The following is a 21690-nucleotide window of genomic DNA, read 5'->3' as shown; positions in this document are numbered from 1 at the left end:
GGACCTTCCTGTGCCGGTGGAGCAGGTGAGGGTAACCGAGGCGAGGCTCCTTCCGTGCTTTGGGACTTGGCTAACCTGCTGGGCAGACGGGCTAATGCTGAACTCATGTGAAGAGGCAAAGAGTTCAAAGCCTTGGAGCTTTTCATCCGCTCCCAAGAGATGACATCAGCTGGACCAAAACTGCAAACAAACATCCCAGATTGCCAGAGCCACGGATTACTAACAGCTCCATTTAATAGTCGGTTAAATTATCATCTGGAGTTGTACATAGTGCTAGTGACTTTGTTGTTGTTGTTGTTCTTTAAAACCTTTTTTTTTTTTTTTTTTTAAGTAATCTGGAAGGGTTTTGCATTTCTTGCCATGTGGCTGTCCAACCCTAGAGCACCCTACTTTCAATCTACAGTAGTAAAATGTCACATTAGAGTTTTAATATAACATCAAGGAACATGAATTGTAGCCATCTTTTTAAAGAAAAGGACCAAACCATCTTTATATGTTAAATAACGGCACAACAAGTAAAAGGTAGTAATGCTATTACAGGGGAAAGGGTGCAGCAAAGAAAAGTTAATGACCCAGAGGTTCATCTCAGGTGAATGGTCATTTGTTAATTTGGAAATAAAACAAGGAGAGAGGGCAGGAGGGTGAGGGAGGTTGGGAAAAAAACAAAACACGTTGTCTTCTCCTGTGGTTGGCAGCACGGAAAGAGGCAGGAGTCCACAAGAGGAAACACTGTGCAGAGCCAGGGCTGGCTGTTTGGGGCAGGAGCCTTCGGCAGATGAAGTCCTCCAGCTCTGCAGGGAAGGGGATGCCTCGGGGCTAACTGAGCAGCTGTCTGAGATAAGCATATGTGCTATAACTCAGGGATTTGGGAAAAAAAAATAAAATAAAATAGTAATAATACAAGTTTGGGCAAGCCAGGGCTGCCACGAAAATGGGCACACACCGCACCAAGACAGGCATGTGGCGACTCCGCGACAGTCACCCAGGTGCCACAAAGTGGTGCCTGCCATGGGTTGGTGACAATGAATCCCACCCTGTGCGAGGGTCTTGGTGTCCGACCTCGTGTGGGTCACCTCGCCCTCACCCTTAGGGTGTGCCTCTCCCAGCCAAGGGAGCCCTCACCCAACCACAGGGCTCAAAGGAGGCTCTGTAGTGTTTCAAGTGACCATGCAAGGGCTTAGAAATTGTAGAGTGGGAGCAGAACAGAAACATCTGCAGGGCCCCATGGTAAGTTCTGCGTCTGGGTGAAAAAGCCACCAAGCACACGGGGTTTTCCTGGCAGAGTCAGGGTGCGTGGCTGGCTGGCTGCGCCCGCCCTGCTCCTGCACCTCATAAGCAACATGAGGGAGGAGGCTGCTCCCAAAAGGAAAACTGTCTGTGTTTCCTATAAAGGCCACGTAAGCAGTATTACATGGCCAGCTACCAAGTCGCATCCGGGCCAGAGCAGCCTCTGTCCAAGCATCCCTCTGAGGCACTGCGCGGAGGTGCCCTTTGCTCACCGCTGGCCGGCTGCCTGGATGGAAGCTAAAGGATGTCTCAGTGTCGGCTGGAAGGAAAAAGAGACCGAACCAAAGCGTCTTGGCCAAGATTCCCCGTGGCTGAAAGGAAATGGAGCACCTGCCCATGTGTACCTGAGCATGGAGATGGTGCTGGGCTTGCTCTGAGCACCAAGCCCTCGGCAGCGTTTAGTACATGAAAATGGAAGGAAACGTGAGGGGAAGCCTGAAGGCTCTGGTAGACTTCTTGCTTGCAAAAATCAGGTGTTTGGCTGCTGAGCCCTGCCAGATGAACTCCTTACACAAATGACACTCGGATGCCCAGGTAATACTGATTGCTGGTGGCTGTGCCCAGCAGCTCTCCCACCCAGCCTAGTTGCCCCTGCGTGAGAGCTCTGCCCATGGGGAGGAAAAAATGCAGCACTGTCCTGCTGGGGGATGCTTGTGTGCTCTGATCGGCTGCTGTGCGACTTCTGCGGCACAGCGCTGGTGGCCGTGACCGGCTGCAGGCCATGGCAGCCTCCCCTCCAGTGCTGCACAAATACTGAAGCCGTGTCCTCAGCAGGTAGTGCGAGGAACGAGGTGGAAAATCAAAAAAGACAAGGCTGAAGATTGCTCCTGCCAAGACTGAAAAATGAAAAGGAAATTTCGCTCTGAAGAGGCATCATAAAAAATCTCTCTGCGGGACTCCTGGCTTGTCCAGATCAAAGGTGCACAGCTGGCAAGTCCAGAGGTGCCTCCTTTGCGAACCAGGCTGGTAGCTGAGGCTAAAATGAAGCCGTTTGCTGCCTCCAACAGCATCAGTGGTAACGGGGTTTTGGGGAACGGTTTGCTCTGAATGGAGCCCAGCCTCCATTTTTCAGCTTTTGACAAACACTAGTTTGTCATTGCTTCTAAGTCTTTATTACGGTGGGTTAAAAAATAAATAAATAAAAATAAAAAAGGAAGGGATTTTTGAGTTGACTTCCTAGGATTTTGGTCCCACGAGAAAAAAGATCGCGCTGTCCAGCTGACCGCTGGCCCTGCGGCCAGGCTGCCTCTGCCCCGAGCACCCTGTGTCTCCGAGCCGACAGGGAGCTGGCCGTGGCAGAGGAGCCCCGAGGAGGTGGGCTCACCGCCGCCCATCTCCTCCCCTCACCTGGGCCAATGACACCACAGCTGAGCCAAGTCTCATCCAGACCTCATGCTTTACAACTGTAAAAATAAAATTAAAAAAAAAAAAAAAAAAAAAATACACCCCAAACACCCTCTTGGCTGCCTGGTGGCTGTCTTGCTCAGCAATAACCATTAGCATTTCATCCTGACCTGCATGCCCATCTCTGTTTCCCCAGCTCTCCCTTCCCACCTGTGTCACCGTGCTTCTCCTGCGACCAGTGGCCCCTCGTGGCTGGGGCAGGGACATGGGGTGGTGCAGAGGGCCGTGCCCCACAGCCTGCCGTCTCCACGCCCCCGCGCCCACCACAAGGAACCTCTTGGCAACATGAACGGAACAAACCAAGAAAACAGGGTCCAACAAGACTCCTAACTAGAAAGACTTTTGGCCAAGCCGAAGAAGAAACTAATACTGAGGCAGAACTGCACAGAGCAGCCATTTTGCTCCCCGGTCCCAATTTTTGTCTCCAGAGACACCCTCCCTCCCCGCTGTGGGTCCGTATATAAAACCCTCCCCGCCACCCCGGGAGGGCTGGCGTGCAGGCGGGTGCCTGCGTCCCTCAGTAGTCCTTGTCCCCATAGTCGTTGTAGAGGACGCTCAGCGTCTGCTCCTCGCACGTCTTCTTGAGGTCCCGGCTGAGCTCCGACCAGTCGAGCCCGTAGGGTTTGATCTCGCTGTAGCGGCAGGCGAGGTACTTGAGGGACGAGCGCTGGAGGCTGATCTTGGGCTCCTGCAAGAGGCCGTGGCACCAGCTGCTGAGGTCTGCCAGCTGCGAGAGGATGAGGCCAGCCTTCCTGCAGCGGGGGCGACAGAAGCACCACGGGGAACGGTGGGGAGGGCAGGACGAGAGCGTGGGGAGAGAAAAGTAAAGGTGGTTAAAGGGTGCCCGAGCCCAAAGAGCGTCTCAAGTGGCATCGCCTGACACTGCTGCAGCTCCAGGACCCCAAATCACAGGGTGGGAGAGGGGGAGAAAAGAGGCAGGGGGGAGAAATGCGAGGAGCCGTCAGGCACATGCGGGGAGCATCGCTCCCTTACCACCACGTGGCTGAGGGGGATGTGGTGGAAGAGAAATGTACAGCGTTGGGAACCAGCCTGCTGGGACATCACTGAGCATGAAAGAGATTTAGGGGAAAAAAAAAAAAAACAACACTCAAACTATCATGCCTGTCATCTGTATTAGGCTGGCTTGTGGGGTTTTGTTATGAGCCCCATAAGATGCGGTGTCATAAAATGTAAGTACAGTCAACGACACTCCTGACACATGACTTATAATGCTTAATAACAGTTTAGGAAATGTGTCCCACAGGACAGCGTGCAAGCTAGAAGGAATACATCAACGCATACAACATCAGCTTAACACAGAAAAGCTCTGAAAGAGAAACCCCCCCTCTCTTTTGAACATGTATTTTCCGTGTTTTCTGGTTGCAGGGAAAGAAACGAGCAGCAGGGGTTGGTAAGGAGCCGTCAGGCAGCCCATTCTGCTTGTGCGACCCAGCCAAGAAAGCCAGGGGAAGGGGTCGGGAGGCAGGGGGACAGGAGGGCTGGGCACAAGCCACCCCCTGCAGCAGGGCCCCTGCAGCACCCCCAGAGCAGCACCACTTTGGTGCGAGCTTGTGCTGATAATGAGGAAGTGCTAAACCACCAGCCCCTCGTGCTGGATTAGTTACAAGAGCAGCACGGGCGATCCTGGCCAAATACAACCCAAATTGTCTCTTTTTCTCTTCAGGCTTTTTTTTCTCTGAAAGTTGTGCTTCTAATGCTCTTATCGAGAGCAACACTTTGTTCAGATAAAACGCGTTATGTTCGTTTTAAACGTGTCTAGCACTTCAGGTGATCTCAGGGGAATCTGGCAAATGTGTAGGTAATGGATCCAAATGAAGTGTCTTGCAGGTGAGTATTACATGTGCCTGGAAACCCAGACAAAACTGTCATTGTCCCAAGGGCTGGAACAAGTTTCTCCCAGCCAGCTTCAAGGCCACTTTTTGGGCTGGCATAGACAAGGAACAGGAGACACGTCCCCATGGTTGCAGTAACTCTGCACGGGGCAGGCAGCAGAGAGGCAAATCGTGATGCTGGGGACAAAAACCTTTGTCACACTCTTGCTTGGATAAGCAGGGGCTGCGAGCCACAGCTCTCCCCTTGCTGGCTCCATGTGGCTGCAGCTCCAGGCTGGACAGGTCTGACACCAATAGGGAGGCCACAAACACCAGCGAGCTCCACCAGGATCCGCACCAAAGCCTCTTTTCACTTGTGGCTTGCTGGAAAACGACCCGCCCTCCTCTCCACGTCTTCGTATGCAAAGTCCAGAGCTCTCTGCAGCCTTTCCCAGACTGGGAGGGACCGTCTCGCTTCGGTAACCCCGACCGAGCTATCTGCACGCAATACTTGCTTCCCTCAGCCCAGCAGCCAGCCCTGGTGAGCAGGACGATGAGTGTGAGCAGAGCCAAAGGCGGCACGGCAGCGCGGAGCTGGGGGAGCATCGCCGAGTCGCTCGCGTGGGTCTGCGTCCAGCACTTCAAAGGAGCAGCAGCAGCAGCCATACAAATCCTCCATCTGCTGGCTAAACAATGTCATCTGCAAGTGATTTGTCCTGTCACCACCAGTCTGGATGCTTCGCCCTCGCAGACAATCAGACAGGAGGCTTGCTTTCCAAGATTTGTCATCACCAGATCCCGCTGCAGCTGCCTCAACCTCTCCTTCCAAGCAGCGCGAGCTGCGAGCACTTCATCAGCAGCTTGCGTCACCCCACCCTAAGCTCTCCAGCATTTCCAGAGGGTGGAATTAACCCTCTGACTTGCAGCAAACAGCAACATTTGGTCATCCCATGGCACTTCTGGTCACCCTGTGCCAACACTGCTCTGCCCTGTGGGGCTTGAGCAAACGGCTTCCACCCCACGTCCTGGTGGTGCTGTGCTCTCCTCACTGGTATCATGAGCACTGACGGCAATGCCTGCCCTGGACAGTGGCAGTGGCTGTGTGACAAACCCAGTGTGTCACTTCACTTGCTCCTCACACAAACCACTGCAGCAGATGTCAGACAGGCTGTGCAAACCGGGGCTGGATTTCACGTGTGGCAACAGAGATGGTCCTACTCCCATCCTGGGAATGAAGCCATAACCAGAAGTCTCCGTCCACTGGGAGGTTGCTCCCAAGCTTTGACGCTCTGCCTTAGAGACTTCAAGTTTCTTAGAAAATAAATAGAAAAAGGGGAAAGAGGAGAAAAGCCAGCTTTGCCCCAGGAAGCTGAGGATCACTGGAGGGTTTCCCAGCAAAGCTGAACTAGGAGGGATGTGAAGGGATGCTACAAGCAAGACAGCCACCAGGTATCTACTGAGACCTTCTGCCTCCCTAGTGGAGACTTGGAGAGCAGAAAAGGTACGTGTGCTCTCTGATCCTCTGCCAGAAATCCACCCGTGATCACCTGGAGAAGCAGGGCTGGAAGGGAGCCAGAGGTGAGACTGATGAGAGGAGGTGTTGAGCAGGGGGACCGTGCGTTTCCCAGACGGGATCTGTTGCTGACGTACATCTGAAGAAATTCTGAATACTGGACGGGCTCAGGACTCCAGTTCTGTGGAGGCCAGCTGCTAGGAAACACCACTGCAACCCACATAATTTCTCAGCCCGGCTTGCTTAACCGCCCGGAAACAGCCACGTTACTGGAAAACCACTCAGACAGGGGCAGGCACGGGAGGAGACGGGCAGAAGGGGACATCTGGGGACACAGGGCAGGGGACATCTGGGGACACAGGGCAGGAAACACCCCATCTCCAGGCAGCTGCAGGGGTGGTGCTGAGATCAGCACACAGACAAGTCAAGCCAAAGCCCAGGAGAAGAACAGAGGCGTACAACCAGACCCTGTGCATGTGTTGGCACACACAGCAAGCCCACCCAGCTCCTGAGCCTACCTGGGCCCCAGCTCGTCTTCACAGCGCCAGGTGAACTCCCCGAAGCTCTCATAGTGCTGGTTGTAGTGGTAGAGCACTCGGTGAAGGCTGGGGGAGCCCAGGTCCAGCAGGGTGTTGTAGGCTGTCTGCTGCTCCTTGCCACTGGTGTAGCCGTTGAAGAGGTTGTAGATCTTGTCGGCAATTTCTGGGCAGGAGGACAAGGGCTAGTCAGTGGGGTGCAAGAGATGAGCACAAAGAACAAAGCCCACCAGGACAATGCTTGGCTCTGGTGGAACCATGAGGCACATCTTCCACGGCCTTTACTGGAGCCAAGATTTGTCCCCCGGGGTATGATTAATGTCGTATCAAGGCACTGGAGGAACAACAGAGAGAAGGCATCACCCGGACTCAGCTGGACTAATCAATCCAATGTAGGCTCCTGTAGTTTGATCCAATTAGGAGGAGAAACGGGTGGTGTCATCAGGTACTAGTGGTGAAATACCATTTATTTACCAGAAGGAACACAACTGGGATTACTTTGGGCATCACAGATGCTATCAGTCACTTGGGCAGGTCAGGTCAGGTCTTCTCAGCTATTCCCCCACCCGTGCCCAATATGTCCCCAGAGCCTACCCCTCCACCTGTCTTAGCATGAGCACAGGCTGCTTCTGTGCTTGTTTGTGGGGGGAATGGGTTCCTCCTGCTGCCCCCCATGCCAGCCTTCAGCATCACGCACTGCCTGGGCCATCGGGGGTGCAGGGGACATTGAGGCCAGGACAGGAGCAGCCAGTGGGTACAATCAGTGGGGACAGTCAGTGGGGAACCCCCCATCACTGGTCCCAAGCGTCACCCTAGGCATGCTCACCCTGTGACCACAGACATACAGATTTGGGGTGGTTTTGTACCCCTTTTCCAAGCCCTGCCCGAGTCCCAGCCAGGCCTCCACATCTTGCACAACAAAGCTGCTTTCCAGTACTCCCAGCTGTATATGCGAAGTGTCAGGCCAGCACCAGCTCCACCTCACCTTGAGCTTTCACATCATCTACCACAGGGCAGGGTGTCTTCACCGTCACATCACTGGACCTGGAGCGTCTCCCTGTGTTGTCGACTCCCCAGAGGGTGAACCTGGCCGAGGAGGACAGCGGTGAAGGCTCCCGAGCCCTCACGCACACCCGAGCGGCGTCCCACAGGCAGAGGTGACTCACATGTAGGTGGTGTCGGGCTCCAGGCAGCGGATGATGAGGGAGATGGTGGAGGAGAGCCTGTCGGGCACCTGGGCTGGCATGGCACAGGGAGACTTGGCACCAGAGATGATGTCGTCCACGAAGCTCAGCACCATCTCTACGGGGACAGAGAAGGACGCACCGTGGGTGATGGTACCGGTGTCCCCAGGGCTGGCACCTCTGCAGCACGGCAGGCAGGGAGGGGCTGCTTTCTTTCCCACAGGATAAGGTAATTTTAGCAGCATCCCCTTGCAAAGAGAGAGGCAGAAGCTCCAACACCTCCATCCCACCCGCCACCCGGAGGCAGCCCCCACTCACCGGTCTCCACCTTGGAGTGGTCCATCCTGTCGGTGACTTTCTCCTGGCGGAGCAGGTAGTCGACGATCTGCACCCCGATGGGGGGCTCCGAGTGCCCCCACTCCAGCACCACCAGCGTGCTGCTGGGCTCGTGCACAGTGGAGAGCCGCAGGCTGGGGGGCAATGCCGGCCCGTCAGTGTCCCCAGAGGGACAGGTCCACCAGCAGCCCTGCCACCCACCTGGATAGAGGTGACCCCCCTTCTCTGCCCCCTCCCGGCTGTGGGCACACTGCTCCCCAGAGCTCCTTCCTTGAGGTTGCTCTACCAGGACGGATCCAAAACCCCACCCCCAACGCCCAACTGAATTTGGAAAAGGCACTGCATCTCTGCACCCCCTGCCTGGTTCCCACATCCCCCATCCGCTCGCACCCCTGCCCCACAGAGCCACCCAGGGCCCACCACCACGGGGCCATCGCCACCCCCTTGCAGGACTACCGAGGGTCCAGGCACGGGGACCTACATGGGGTGGGGGAGAGGCGCACAGGTGGGCAGCCCGTCGGCCCCGAAGGCACTCGAGTCACAGCGGCACCAGTCCTCGATGACATCCCCGCTGCCCGAGCACCACAGCGAGCTCATGGTGGCCTCCTGCAAGAGCTGGGAGGGAGGAGAAGGGGCTGAGCACCAGGTGGGCATCCCACCACCAGAGCTTGTGCTCATCCATTCCCCATGGGTGAGGCCAAAACGGTTCAGCATGGCCCATCCACCCTGGGGATGAGGTCAAGGGCCGCCAATGCCACCCTGATGCCACCCCAGCTCCTCACCCGCTGGGTCTGGTTGTTGGTGACCAGCTCGTAGATGGGGGCCGCCTTGGTGACCTCGAGCAGGATGGGCTCAGCCGGCGTGTCAGGGCCGGAGGCGACGTGGCAGAGGGGGCAGGACGAGGGGCAGCGCCCGCGGCTCTGGCACTCCATCCGCACGCCGGCCGCCATGCGCTTGGTGCCCGACTCAGAGAGGCTGGCGATGTACTCGGGGAAGGTGAGCACCTTGGGGTCCCGCTCACGCTCCTCCGACTCATCCGAGGGGGAGTTGCCTGGAGAAGGGGGGGAAAAGAGGGGCACGGGGGTGGGCTCCAAGCCATCAGTCAGGGGATGGTCCCAGGAGAGAAGGCTCTGAGGCAGGCAGCGCCCAGAGGACCCCCTGTGTCTGTAAGGGCTGCTCTGTAGGGATGAAATGCTTACTGGCCTTGAGAGCAGGCATCAGGACGGGAAAATCCACCCTGGCCTCTTGTCTCCCAGTGCCTCAGTTTCCCCAGCCCTTGCAGCAGGTCCCCACGAGAGGGAGCCTCCTTCTTGCAGCTGGAGGCTCACGAGGAACAACCTGGCTGCCTCCCCCAGCAATCAGCCCAACCGCTGATTTCTCCTCTCCACTCCCTTGATTCTCACAAGCCCCCACCAAGACCAGCAGCCCGCAGGCATTGAGGCACCAGAGCACACTGCACACCCACAGGGACAGGTGCACAGCAGTGATGTGGACTCCCACCTCCAAAAGGCCTGCACATGGCAGCACCCTCACAAATGCGGGCTGCAAATTGTCCCGAGCTGCCCTCAATCGTCCCCACGGCTCCAAAAGCTGCAGCCACTGCTGGCACAGTGGGCCCCAGATTGCCTTCCTACCCTGTGCTGAGGCATCTGTGCCTCACACTGCTGTGTGTGCCTGCACATGGGCATTTTGTATTGTTTTTTTTTTTTTTTTTTTTTTTTTCCCTCCTTTTTAATTTTATTTTGTATCTTAGCATTGCTCTCTGCAGAGGCAAACAGCTCAGCCTGCCAATCCCTCCTAGAGGCAGACAAACCAAAAACAAGGGATGCAGATCCAAAGAGCTCAGAATAAGCAGAAAAGATGTGTCAGTGCTTCCAGATGGCCAGGAAGTTCCTGAGATGGCTACAAAGCCACCCACCAAGACTTCCTCTGGTCCATCCATTGCACCTGTGCTCGGTTTCCTCTGTGGGGAAGGGAGATGAGGAGCGCTTCCCTTTTGGGATCTGCCTCATGGCTGGCTCTTTGCATCTGTCCACCTTTCCCCCCAAGAAATGTAGGGGGAGGGCTGGAGGGGGCACGTGTTCTGCACTGGAAAAGGGCTTTCAGACAGGACAGGTGGCCAGAGGGCTTGGGAAAGCCTCTCCCTCTAGCACCACCAGCCCCAAATATCCCCCGCTGAGTGTGGCAGAAGCGCATACCATCACCCCCACAGTCACCAAAGACCATGACGGGCGTGATGGAGGTGGGCAAGGTTGCAGCCAGGCCAGGAAATGGGGTCTTTCCCGGGTTTGGCTTTCAAAGCATGGACATGAGGCAGAAGAAAATGGTGAGACAGAGGCAGTCCTACAGGTTCAGCACCACTGCAGCCCCCAGCCAGGCTGCGATGGGGCTTTTCCAAGCTCTTTGCAAAGGTGCCCAGCGCCCCGATGCCACCACATCCCCGTGGTGTCATCGTGAAAAAAGGGCTGGCGTTGACAAGGACAAGGCAGGCTGGTGGGGTGGGAAGAAGCTACGGAGGCTGAGGCCACTGCGGGATGCTGTGGGGAGATCTTCCTATTGCAAGGGTCGGCCAAGCCAATCTCTGAGACCCCTGCGAGGAAAACAGGGCTGTTAGACAAAAACCCGGGTATGAGAGCATTGCTCGGCTACCCCATCGAGCTGGAAATGGATCACTTTGGGCTAGCTGTGAATTGCAGCTTCACAGGCACCAGGGGAAAGCAGAGAAGCCAGAGAATGAGTTGTCTCTTGCAATTTCTCAGTCGATATCCAGCTCCTGACGTTTGCAAACAAAAAGGAAAGGAGGGAAAGTGGCAGGTGCCAGAGCAAAACCGAAATGTGATACTGTGGGTGGAAAAAGACTGCCAGACCTGAAAAGCCTCCAAGCAAGAAAATCAAAGAGGAGGAAATTGCAGGAGGGGAAAAAAAAAAAAAAAAAAAAAAGTACTCGCAATCAAAAGATGCTACATCTGGAAACAGCCCTCAGCAAAACAGCAGCAGGTCTGGACTCTTGCAGGTGGGCTCGGGAAGGCGTCCAGGCTCCAGGAGGCCTCAGCCCGCAGCATCCAGGCTCAGAAATGAACGTTTTCCACCCGAGGGGTCATCCACACCCAGGATTTTGAGCTTTCCTGCTGCTTCTAATGCAGTGTGCAGATGCTTCCTTCTCTGTACTGAAGGCAGAGCCAGGACTGGGCTCCCGCAGGCTCCCCCCTTTTCCCAGAGCCCGGTGACCAGTTCGTCACTGGTGTGCAGACAGTAAAACACAGCGCTGGCACCCGGGGAGAAGAGAAAACATTAGCAGAAGGAAAGTCTGGCCCCGGGATGTGAGTGGAAGAGAGCAGATAGGGAGGAGACAAAGGGAGCGAAGGGACGGGATTAAAGACAAATAGCAGCTAAGTCCAGAATCAGACAGGATGGCTTGGTGGGATTAGCGCATTCATCTTTCATCTCCCTGGGGGTGTGGGTATTTATACGCCTTGCTGGCCCGGGCTGACGCTGGCTGCAGTCCACGGGGGTCCTTTGACCACAACAGCAGGGTGGAAATAAGAAAATGAGGTTGGATGCAGCCTCTGCAAGGGCTGGGCGCTCTCCCTGTTGTGCAGAGGGCAAACCCAGCTTCCGCTCAGCAGGCAGCGGGGTGGCTTTGGGGACCTGTCCCAGGGCTCCTACCTTTGCTGATGTCCTCGTACTCCAGCCAGAGCTGCCGCTGGACCTGCCTGTTGGGGTACCAGATGGAGCAGGACTCCTCGAAGCCGTACACGGCCTCCTGGATGTAGTGGTTGCCAAACTGGTCCAGCAGCGCCACGAAGTCCCCACGGGAGGTGGCCCCATCCAGAGAGTGGAGCGCGTTGCTGAAGGCTGGGGGGGAGAAGGGGGGAGATGCCCAAACCCCTGCAGACACCGAGCCCCTTGGGCCCTCCGGACCAGCCAACCCTAAGCCCACCACTCAGCAGAAGGTGCCATGTCCTCTCGCCACCCCTTTTGGCCCCACTTACACTGGGAGATGGTGAGCTGGTTGAGCCGGACATGGTACATGACGGACTGCACCTTCCAGTGCTGCAGGAGCGGGTACCCGGACACCTCGCTGAAGTTCACCATCCCTGCCAGAGAGAGGACACGGCGCTCAGCACCGCTCAGCACCACTGCCAGGCGTGGGGACACCGCGGAGGGCGCAGTGCCTTGTGCCATGCCTGGCGCTGTGCACCCGGCGGGGTGGGAAGGAGGCATGGAAAGGACCAGCACTCATCATGTCCCCGCCGTCAGCTGCTCCGCGGCAATTAAAATCATGGCTTTGAAGGAAAAATGATGGCTTCGTTTCATCCTGCCGTCCGGGGCTCCGCGGCGGAAGATAACGAGCCTCCTCCTGCCTCCCTCCCGGCGGCCGCTCCCCAGACATGCCCAGGTGTGCTAATTACTTCGCTAATGAGAGTTGCGCTTTTTAATGAGCTGTTGGCAGGCCTGGGAACGGTCACCGTCACACCACAGCTGCGGCCAACACGGAGGCCCAGGGGACAGAGCAGGACACGTGTGCATGGGGAAATCGCCCTCCTGTGCTCACGGTCCCTTGGGCACTGTGGCAATGCTGGGGCTGAGCAAGACCAGAAACCCTCCCAAGATGGCCTGGATGAGGATGAGGGTGGTCAACCCAGTGACAGACCCAGCTCCTGAGAGCCAAATCCTGGGACGAAGCCAGAGAAAGGGAACTGAGGCTGCTCACAGCTCTGATGTTGGTGGCCAGAGCATCCCACAGCTGGCTGCACACCTCCAGTGCAGCACACCACTGCTTGGCAGCCGAGCAGCCACGCAGCAGGGCTCAGGCAGGACAACAACGTGCCTCCCCCCTCCGCAGCGAGGAGGAGAGGCAGAGGATAAGGAGGATGCGGTACTCTGCCTCCCAGTGCCGCTTCCTTCAGCGCCGGCTGCTGCCAACAGCTTCAAAGCCTCGCTCGTCCCCGCAAAGTGTTTATGCAAAAACAGCCCTTCCTTACTCAGCAGCTCTGCCTCTCGTGTATTCACAGCAATGCCCAGATCTGCCTACTGACAAGCACAGAAGATTTCACTCCTTTTCCTTTTTTTTTTTTCTTCTCTCTCTTTTTTTCCCCTCCTAATCAGCCACAAAGAGCCAGCAGAGCAGTGGGAAATGAATACAGCAATTTGCTGGCTTCTGTCTCCCTGGCGTCATTGCCAGCAAAGTCCCTGGCCCCCATCCCCTCTGTGATGCCGTGGCCGTGGTGGCACTGCCTTTGTCACCCCTGCAGCACCCTCCAGGCTAGGAACCCACCGTGACCTTGGTGCTCATGGTCAATGGTCTGTGAGGACAAACCAAAATATTGTGGTTTTGAATGCTTCTTTACAACAATTTCTGGCTTGGAAATCAAATTAAAGGCATTTGGAAAACGTTTTTTGCCTGGAAGAAGAAAAATCTTTTTGAAAAACCCCCAGCTCTCCGGTGGGCACCTGAGCTGTTAGCCACACAATTAATTCACAGCCTGTGCCCCGCAACCGGGCAGCCTGGCAGCAGGCAGCCTGCCACAGCAATGCTACTGACTGCCCCCGTTTGCAGGTGGCTGAAATAAAATCGGGAAACGTGCCGCCTTCCCCTTGCAGGGCTGGGCACGGGGTGCTGCAGCCAGGCAGGATATTTCACACAGCATCCCCAGGAGGGTGTAGGTCTGGCCGGGCTCACTCACCGGTGAGGAACTCGGGGTCAGGTGTGGGGTCTGAGAGCTCCTCTTGGCACTGGTTCTCCAGGGGCACCGTGGCCACCACCAGCCCATCTGGCAACTGCTGCTCCAGGCCCCGGGCAAAGTTGTTCTGCCTGCAAGTTAATTGGGGAGAGGAGGATGGGGTGAGGGGACAAGGGATGGCAACACCTGGCTGCCATCCCACTCCAAAGACCCAGCACCAAGCCTCTGGGCATGGGTTATGAAGACAGATGTGGTTTCAGATGTGCCTGTCCTGCCAGCCCCTCGGTCTTCTGCAAAACTTGGCCAGAGATGGCTGAACCACACACTGTGCTCTTGGAAACCCTGCCAGCGGCCACCTCCCCACGTCCCCCCTTACCTAAAGGTCCCTTTGAGCACCTGCCCTGGGGCCACCTCCTTGGAGTGGTTGTTGTAGCCATAGAAGATCTCCCCAAAGAGTGTCTGGTTCATGGGCAGCTCGCGGGGCTCGCCGCAGTCCCCCGCCTCAGGGCACGACTCGGAGATGAGCTGGCATGACCGCCCGTCCACACCCAGCTTGTAGTCCTCGATGCACCTGGCAAGTCAGCAGCGGGGCCCCATCACCTGCAGCCCCACCAGCGAGGCCCAAGCCACTCCAGGTGGGACACCCAGAAATGAGGACACCCTCAAAGCCACCCAGCCCCTGGGGCCACTTTGCATTTTGCGTTTTGCTTGGGAAGAGGTTATGGTGCAGAAACCCCCACGTGCTCTCAGTTCACTTGGCCAAGGCCACCTGTGTGCCCTCACGGAGCGAGGAGGGGTCTCCTGCTCCCGGGGACACGGAGGTCCCCATGCTGGGGACAGTGCTGGGGGGCTCACCCACAGAACATGAGGATGTTGTAGAGCAGGGGGTCGTCGGGCAGGGGCACCATCTGCTGCAGGCACAGCTGCTCGCAGCCCCCGTTGAAGCCGTCAGAGCAGTCGACGCCGACGTGGCGGTCGTAGCAGCCCGTGCCGTCCTTCATGGGGCTCAGTCCCGCTGGGCACTGGTGGAGGGGAAAGCGAGAGAGATGAGGGGAGCCCAGCCAGCCAAAAGTGGCTCCTGGGATGAAATCCCAGCTGGGTGGGGCAGAGAGGAGGCTGTGGAGGTGGTGGGTGCTAAAATGCTGCTCCCTGAGGCCCCTCCACCAGCACAGAACACGCTACAGGTCATAGGAACACCTGAAAGAGCCACCAGGTGCCCCCAAAACACAAAAAATATTCACTCTGGGGTAATGAGGAGAGCAGGAGGCATCTCTTCCTCCTCCGCCCTGTCCCCCCACCACGCACCACGCAGCCCGTTGAGTCCAGCTTGCGGTCGGCGATGCAGCGGAAATTCTTGCTGCAGCCCCCGTTGTCCCTGGTGCAGTCCCGGACAGGGCCAAAGGAGTCAAGGAGAACCTCCAGGCTGTCGAAGGAGGAGGAGGTCATCAGCTCTTCCCTGCGAGGAGGGGGAGAAGGTGTTTCACTGCTCTGGTTGGCACTGCTCTGGTTGGCAGCAGACGTACCAACCCCCAAGCTCTCACCACCCCCACATCCTTTGGGTTGTCCCCCTGGCTGCAGAGCCACACCAGGCTGTTACAGACCCTCGTCCCCGCTCTGCAGTCACACCCACCTGACCTCCACTGCATCCTCCATCACCGTCATGTCGGTCTTGCACTTGGCCGAGGGGTTGATGGCCAGCTCAGCCGGAGGGATGACAAAGCTCTTGCTCAGTGGCAGCCACATGCCCTCCCCCAGGGTGTAGGTGAACCTGGCAGGGGAGCAGGCACACAGGGGGGCACCGCACCCAGAGGGCCACCCTTGTGTCACATCAATGCGGCGACATCATGCAGATGTCCACCTCCACCAAAACCCAGCCCTTGAACCCGTCCCTCTCCCTGGGGTGGTCCCGAACCCATCCCCAGATGGATGCAGGTATCTCCAGCACCCATCCGCCAGGAGCATGCTGCTGGGGAGCAGGAGGAGAGGTGACGAGGGATTATTCATGTATTTATTCCTCCTCTCTGAGGTGTCCAGGGAAAAGGAAAGCACTTTTCCTTTTGGTAGAAATCCTCCTTCAGAACCTACATCTTGCTCTCCTTGTGGATGGGGAGGAGGAACTGGCTGCTGGGCATCCAGCATCCCATGAAACCCATGTGGCCGCTGTAGTAGGACCACGCCAGCCATGCTCACAAGTCCCCAGGAGGTGGCACAGGACACGGTGCTTGGCCATGCCATCACCAGCCTGCTGCACCCTCCCCAGGACCAGCACCAGGCAGCGGCCAAACCAGCAGGGAGGTCCAAGGGGTGGGGATAAGGTCGAAGCAGGGCTTACCGAAAAATCTTGTCGGATGGCTGCTCGCCCAGCACCAGGTCAAAGCCGCGCTGGAATATGGTGTACGGCCAGGGTCTGGAGGAGAAGCACAAGGACATCACACTGGCATCCCCAAATATCTCCCTGGCTGCGTGCTATGTGCTGCAGCAAGAGCCACTGCACCTGTGGCACACACACATGGGTGCAACCACAGAATGGGTCCTGGGATCACATAGCTCAAACCAAGCCAGGACAAGGCAGGAAAATAGCCCCACACCCAAGATGTTTGGCCTTTTTTTTTTTTTTTTTCTCCCAATTTTTAGGAGTTAGGATCCTATATGGCTGGTGCCCCCATTCAGTGGCATACCTCGCCGTTTATTTCAGGGTACGCTTGGCTCCAGCCCCCCCTTCCCATCACTGCAGAGCATGTGTGAGCCTCACACCCCTGCACCCTCGGGTACCACCCACCTGCTCCCACAGTGGAGATTTTTATCACATCCATCAAACTGCAAAAAGCAACCCAAAACACATCTGAAACTTTCCTCTGCGAGCCTTCTGGAAGGAAGCATCTCAGGCCCAGGGACAGTTTCAACCCCTTGCCTTATCCCCCTTCAGTTTCATAGTTTCAGGTGGCGTGGGTGCTAACCCAAACCCAGACAAAGCTTTTATTTCCTTTATCCTGAAAAATTTACAGCTTTTAGCATCATTTGCACAGCATCTTTTGTGGAGCATTCTCTGCATTTTTTACACAGCATCCATTGCAGAGAGACTGGCAAGTCAGAGACCAGAAAAAAATAAATAAAGAAAAAAAAATGCAGGATACCAGACAAGGGGAATCACAACCAGACCCAACCAAATCCCATTTGCAAGGCAAGCTCAGAGCTGGGAAGAGAAAGAGATTTTTCCACCCTGCCACCTTTAAGAGACCCGGTGAGAGCTCGCCTCCCCGCAAGGGGCACCACAAGCACCTTGCTCCAGCAAGCCTGGGGATTTTCTCTCCAGGCAATTACAGCTCTCCTGCATAAGCACTTCAATTTCTAATCTGAAGTTATTTCAGCAAGGACAAAAAAAAATAAAAATCCTGATTGCAGGATTAGAGCACGCTGCTCATTTCCTGGCCGGGACACAATGGCACTGCTGTGGCTGGCTGGGCGCAGGGGATTACATCCAGCGCCTCGCCCTGGATAAGGCCCTCTTGCTCCTTGTGCCTCGCCAGCGCCTTGAATGCTGCACATCCCCGCCTCCCTGCAGATAGATGGGCTTTATTCTTGCTTCTCTGGAGTGTGCCAGGCTGGGAACAAAAGCAGAGCATGGTACTGTTCCTTGGCGGGTCGGGTGGGAAAATGGTGGTGGAGAGCCACACTCTGCATGCCCCGGTGCTCAGCACAAAAGCGGCAGTGCCATGGGAGCCCAGGAGACAGCACCGCTGTGCCACTCAGCCTCCAGTCTGCCTGCGAGGTGCAAATCAGCTCCCAGGACACGTTATGCCCCCCAGTGTCCGACTTCCAACTGTGCCTAAAATTTTGTGCTCTGAGCCTGGCTCTCCAGGAGCTCCGCACCGACTGTTCCTCCCAGGCAGACAAAAGTCCCCTCCTCGCCTACTTGTGCCTCCTGCTGCAGAGGGTGGGGGGAGAAGTTCTCCCCCACTCACATCTCACCCCCCTCCATCGCTGGCATGTCCCCCCCGTGGCTCTGGTGTTGTTTCATCCCCTCTTTCTTCCCCTGTGCCCATGCAGCTGCCTGTCTCCCCACCTCCTGTGCTCCGCAGGCGCCTCGCTGCTCTGCTTTCCTTGCTCTTGGCAGGTATTTTGGCTGCGTGGCCTTCCAAGCTCACAAAGGGTACGGAGACAGATCAGAAGCAGCTCTGCATCTGATCAGATTGGATTAAATGGGCCAGAAATGACAGCCCTTGGCTCCCTGCAAGCCTTGGCATCTGAAACAACAAAACGGGGGGTCCACGGGGCAGCCGACAGCCAGAAAGCTCACCAAGCACCGTGAGCAAGTGCCTACAGCCAAAGTTCTGCCAATGCATCCCCGGGACGGTCTTCAGGCCTCTTGTTTTTTCCAGCTGGACTCACACCCTGCTCCAGACCCAGGCTCAAGGGGAAGCTCCCGATGTGCCAGACAAGCCCTCGGGACCTGGTGCTGTTGGCATTTCTCTGATTTACCTCCCCTGCACCCCGGAGCTGTACCTGCCTTGCAGCCCCACGGGGACAAGGTCAGACCGACCTCCAGCCTTGGGAGCCACCCTTGTTATCTATGGGGCTTTTTTGCCTCTGTTGGATAAGGAACTAAAGCCTGGGCCCATGGGACACGGCAGTGATGAGCTAACCTGGGGCTGCTGGAAGGGAGCTGGCAGGGAGAGCCGAAGGTGCTGAGAAGTTGCTACACATGAGCACGGCTGCAGTGCCACCAGAGAATTAGGTGGTTGGTGGTTATGGGCTTAAAATAGGTCTGGGCCATGGCCCCTTGATGCTTTTTGGGGTTTCCACCCAGTGCCAGCCCCACTGAGGCTCTGCCTGGCCAGGGTCTCGCCAGGCTCCGGCTGCTGTTCCCCTGCCCACCTCCCTGCCCGCTGCTCTCCCTTCCAAGTGGCTCTTTATTAAAAATGCTAATGCCGGCACTTTCTCCTGGGCTGCCCGTAAATCTGCGAGGAGAATGGGGCGGGGAGGAGGAGGCGGAGGGGTGGTTTGGTGAAAGGATCTGAAAGAAAGACGAGCTTTTTATCTGGCCGTCCTTCCAGCTCGCAAAGCCGCGGCGCACAGCGGGGGATAGAAAGAGGCAGAGGAGAAAGAAAAAAAAAAAAAAAGATAGGCAGAAAAAGGAGTGGAAAAATAAAAAGGGAGAGAAAGAAAAGAGCTTAAGCAGGGAAAGTGCTGTCCTTGTCACTTTTCCATGTCCCTGGCTGCTCTGTGGGGTTGGAGGGAATGGGACACGGGTGGGTACACAGCACAGAGGGGGGCAGGGGGACAGCTCCACACAGAAGGGGCACCGTGCGGAGGGGGTGAGCAGGACAGGGATAAAGGGGTGCCCTGCCCTGCTGGGGTGGTCCAATTTGGCTGTGGGATTTTGCTGTCCCCCCAAAAGGGAGAAGCATTTGGGGTTGGGGACCCCCAGCAAATCCACGCTCTGCAAGGGGATGCTCCCAGTGCAAACCAGTGGTGAGCACAAGGATCCCACTGCTGACTTTAGGGGGAACTTCCCTGGGAAGAGCCAGGGCAGGAGATGACTACAGCAGGAGACAGACACCCACAGCAGGAGCCATCCCCACCAATACCCAGGAAAAGCAATTAACACCTCACAGGGTCTCAAGCAGTACCCAAATTGTTGAAAGGGAACCATTTGCCCTATGGGTCCTCTGGGCCCACCTTGGCGCAGGTCCTACCAAGCAGAGGGGTCTCACCTGGCAAGCAGTGGGCAAATCCAGCCCACCCTACAACCAGGGGGCTGACCCCATTGCTTTCCCCTGCCCATATTTTTGCCCATGCTGGAAGAGCGTGACAGCACACAGCCAGCCACATTGACCACATCACCTTAAACTGGCCCCAAACCTCCCCTTGCAGTGGTGAAGAGTGAAAATAGAGGAAAATGCATGTTGAGACCCTTAAATGCCAAAGGTGTTAGACCTCACTGGGGGTATCTCCCAGGTAAGGAGACAGCCAGTGAGGGGACAGCCATCAGCCATCGCATTGCAGGTGCAAGGGGTCAAGAAATTAGGGAGGTGGGCAGGCTACCCGGGTGCACAGCTCGCCGATGTGACTTCCAGGACAGTCCTACCATGGTGCCACCCTGGGAATCCGGTTGGATCAGCCAGGTTGGCCAGATTGCTGGAAAGCTACCTGAGAAATGTTGGAGAAGAAGCCGCGGGGCAGCTAATTAAAAATGCATATCAAAGTCGGGAGGCAGGCGGCTAACAAACAGGCAACGTACAGCAGATTTGTTTAAAACAGCTGAAGAGCAGCACACAAAAGCAGACGATCAAAATATATCTGCTGCACATGATCAAAAAGTTCTCGTTTTTGAAAAACTGGTGCTGATTTAGGGACCGGATGCGTTCAGTAAAGGATGCATGGTGATGGCACGGCTCTCGGTGTGGTACCCAAAATACACGCAGCACACAAAGCCACTGCAAATAAAGTTCAAAGATGAGCTCGCCTTCACGAGCAAAATTAGATGCTGCTGAGTGCACAGACACTGACTCAAATGATAATCACTGTAAATAAAAACAAACCAATCGGAAACGCATCCAGAGCCTCGCAGTGCGCTTTCAGATAAAAGCGCCGCTCTGTCAGCGCTGAGAGACCGTGCCCAGGCATCCCAGCAGTGCTCCACAGCACGACCGAGGGGCTGGCAAAAGCAAAGCCCCCCCAGTCCTGCTTTTGTGCCCTGCCCCCCAAAAAACCACCATAAATCCCGGCTTAAGGTTGCAAGTTCTGCAGGGAGTTGGGCAAACTGGAGGAGCTGCGACAAGAGAGCCCCAACCCATCAGAGCCCCCACAGACCCAGGGAAAGGCCGGGGGGCTTGTGGTGGTCCCATCCTGACCAGGCACAAACGCTGCTGCAGGACGGAAGGCAGAGCACAAACATAGCAAAATCCTATAATGCCAAAACCGCACATGGGAAAAAACAAGTTCCCTGGTCCTATTTATCCTGGGGACGATGCCAAAGACCCCTTTGAATTACGCCGAGCAAACAACTCCTTATTAAAGGGCAGGAGTGGATTTGTCCTTCCTGCCCTTGGCTTCCCTCCCGCCTGCTGCCATCCGTATTTTTTCCTAATAACCAGCCTTTTCTCCCCTCTCCCTTTAGATGGAGCAGCTAGGTCAGCGAGGAGCTAGCTGAGGTGCTCAGCTGCAGTCCCACACCCTAGAAGCACAGCAGCAGGAAGCCAGCACTCACAGATGCGTGTTGGAGCACAAAGTCATTCTCCCCCTTGCTCTGTGCATGCTGGCTGTGGGCTCCTCCAGCCCAACGGGAGACACTCAGCATGTCCTCGGCAACATGGGAAAGGCGAAGACCCCATTCCTATGCCCCCATCCATTAAGAGGAGATGGGGGAGCCATGGAGAGCTGGGGACATCCCTGACGGTCGCTTGTCCCCCTTGTTTTTTTTTTGCTGTGTCTGGGCTTTCTGCATGCTACCAAAACATCAGGAAATTTTGCTCTTGTGCTTCCGGGGGTATGATGATGTCGGGCAAACATCTCCTGGTGCTGGCTGCCAAAGCAGAGCCCCCAGAAGGAGAAGAGGAACAGCCCCGATACTCTGTGGGTGCTGTTCACTCTGAAACCTAATAACAGCAACATCTATGCCAGCGCTCCTCAGCTCTGACGACTTCAAACAACAAAAATCCTCACCTCCTGAGGAGCCCCTGCAGAGCTCACAGCTCACGGTTCACCAAGGTGCTTTTAACTCTTTCACCAAAGAGGATTTCCCACAGCCCTGCCACACCGTGCTGCCACCCGAGCCTGGGCACGGCGCTGGGGGCACACTCACCCCTGGTTGGTGCCCCACTCATTCCGGATACAGAGGTGCTTATGGACGGGGTCCTTCATGTAGCCCTCGTAGCAGAGACACTCACCTACAGGGAGAGGGGGGACATCAGG

The 21690-nt window shown here is 56.4% G+C and overlaps 1 protein-coding gene across 3 annotated transcripts in view; it reads right to left on the bottom strand.

The window, feature by feature from the left end:
* Positions 1-210: 210 nt before the first annotated feature.
* Positions 211-21690, bottom strand: part of ASTN1 (astrotactin 1) — a 41709-nt gene continuing 20229 nt past the window's right edge. For all 3 annotated transcript variants that reach the window (XM_084527711.1, XM_084527709.1, XM_084527710.1), the window contains 16 exons: positions 21581-21665; positions 16109-16183; positions 15407-15544; positions 15082-15232; positions 14632-14798; positions 14153-14347; positions 13780-13907; positions 12085-12189; positions 11759-11947; positions 8875-9143; positions 8574-8707; positions 8075-8226; positions 7739-7874; positions 7558-7658; positions 6555-6738; positions 211-3443 (listed from right to left, as the gene is read on the bottom strand). In XM_084527711.1, the coding sequence (XP_084383837.1) occupies positions 3209-3443; positions 6555-6738; positions 7558-7658; positions 7739-7874; positions 8075-8226; positions 8574-8707; positions 8875-9143; positions 11759-11947; positions 12085-12189; positions 13780-13907; positions 14153-14347; positions 14632-14798; positions 15082-15232; positions 15407-15544; positions 16109-16183; positions 21581-21665 (2444 nt within the window). In that variant the 3' untranslated portion in view covers positions 211-3208. The remainder of the gene's footprint in view (positions 3444-6554; positions 6739-7557; positions 7659-7738; positions 7875-8074; positions 8227-8573; positions 8708-8874; positions 9144-11758; positions 11948-12084; positions 12190-13779; positions 13908-14152; positions 14348-14631; positions 14799-15081; positions 15233-15406; positions 15545-16108; positions 16184-21580; positions 21666-21690) is intronic.

This window comes from Aythya ferina (genome assembly GCF_964211825.1).
Source record: "Aythya ferina genome assembly, chromosome: 8".
NCBI classification, from domain to species: Eukaryota; Metazoa; Chordata; class Aves; order Anseriformes; family Anatidae; genus Aythya; species Aythya ferina.
Note: the sequence above shows the minus strand (reverse complement) of the source record. Positions and strands in the feature narration are given on the sequence as shown.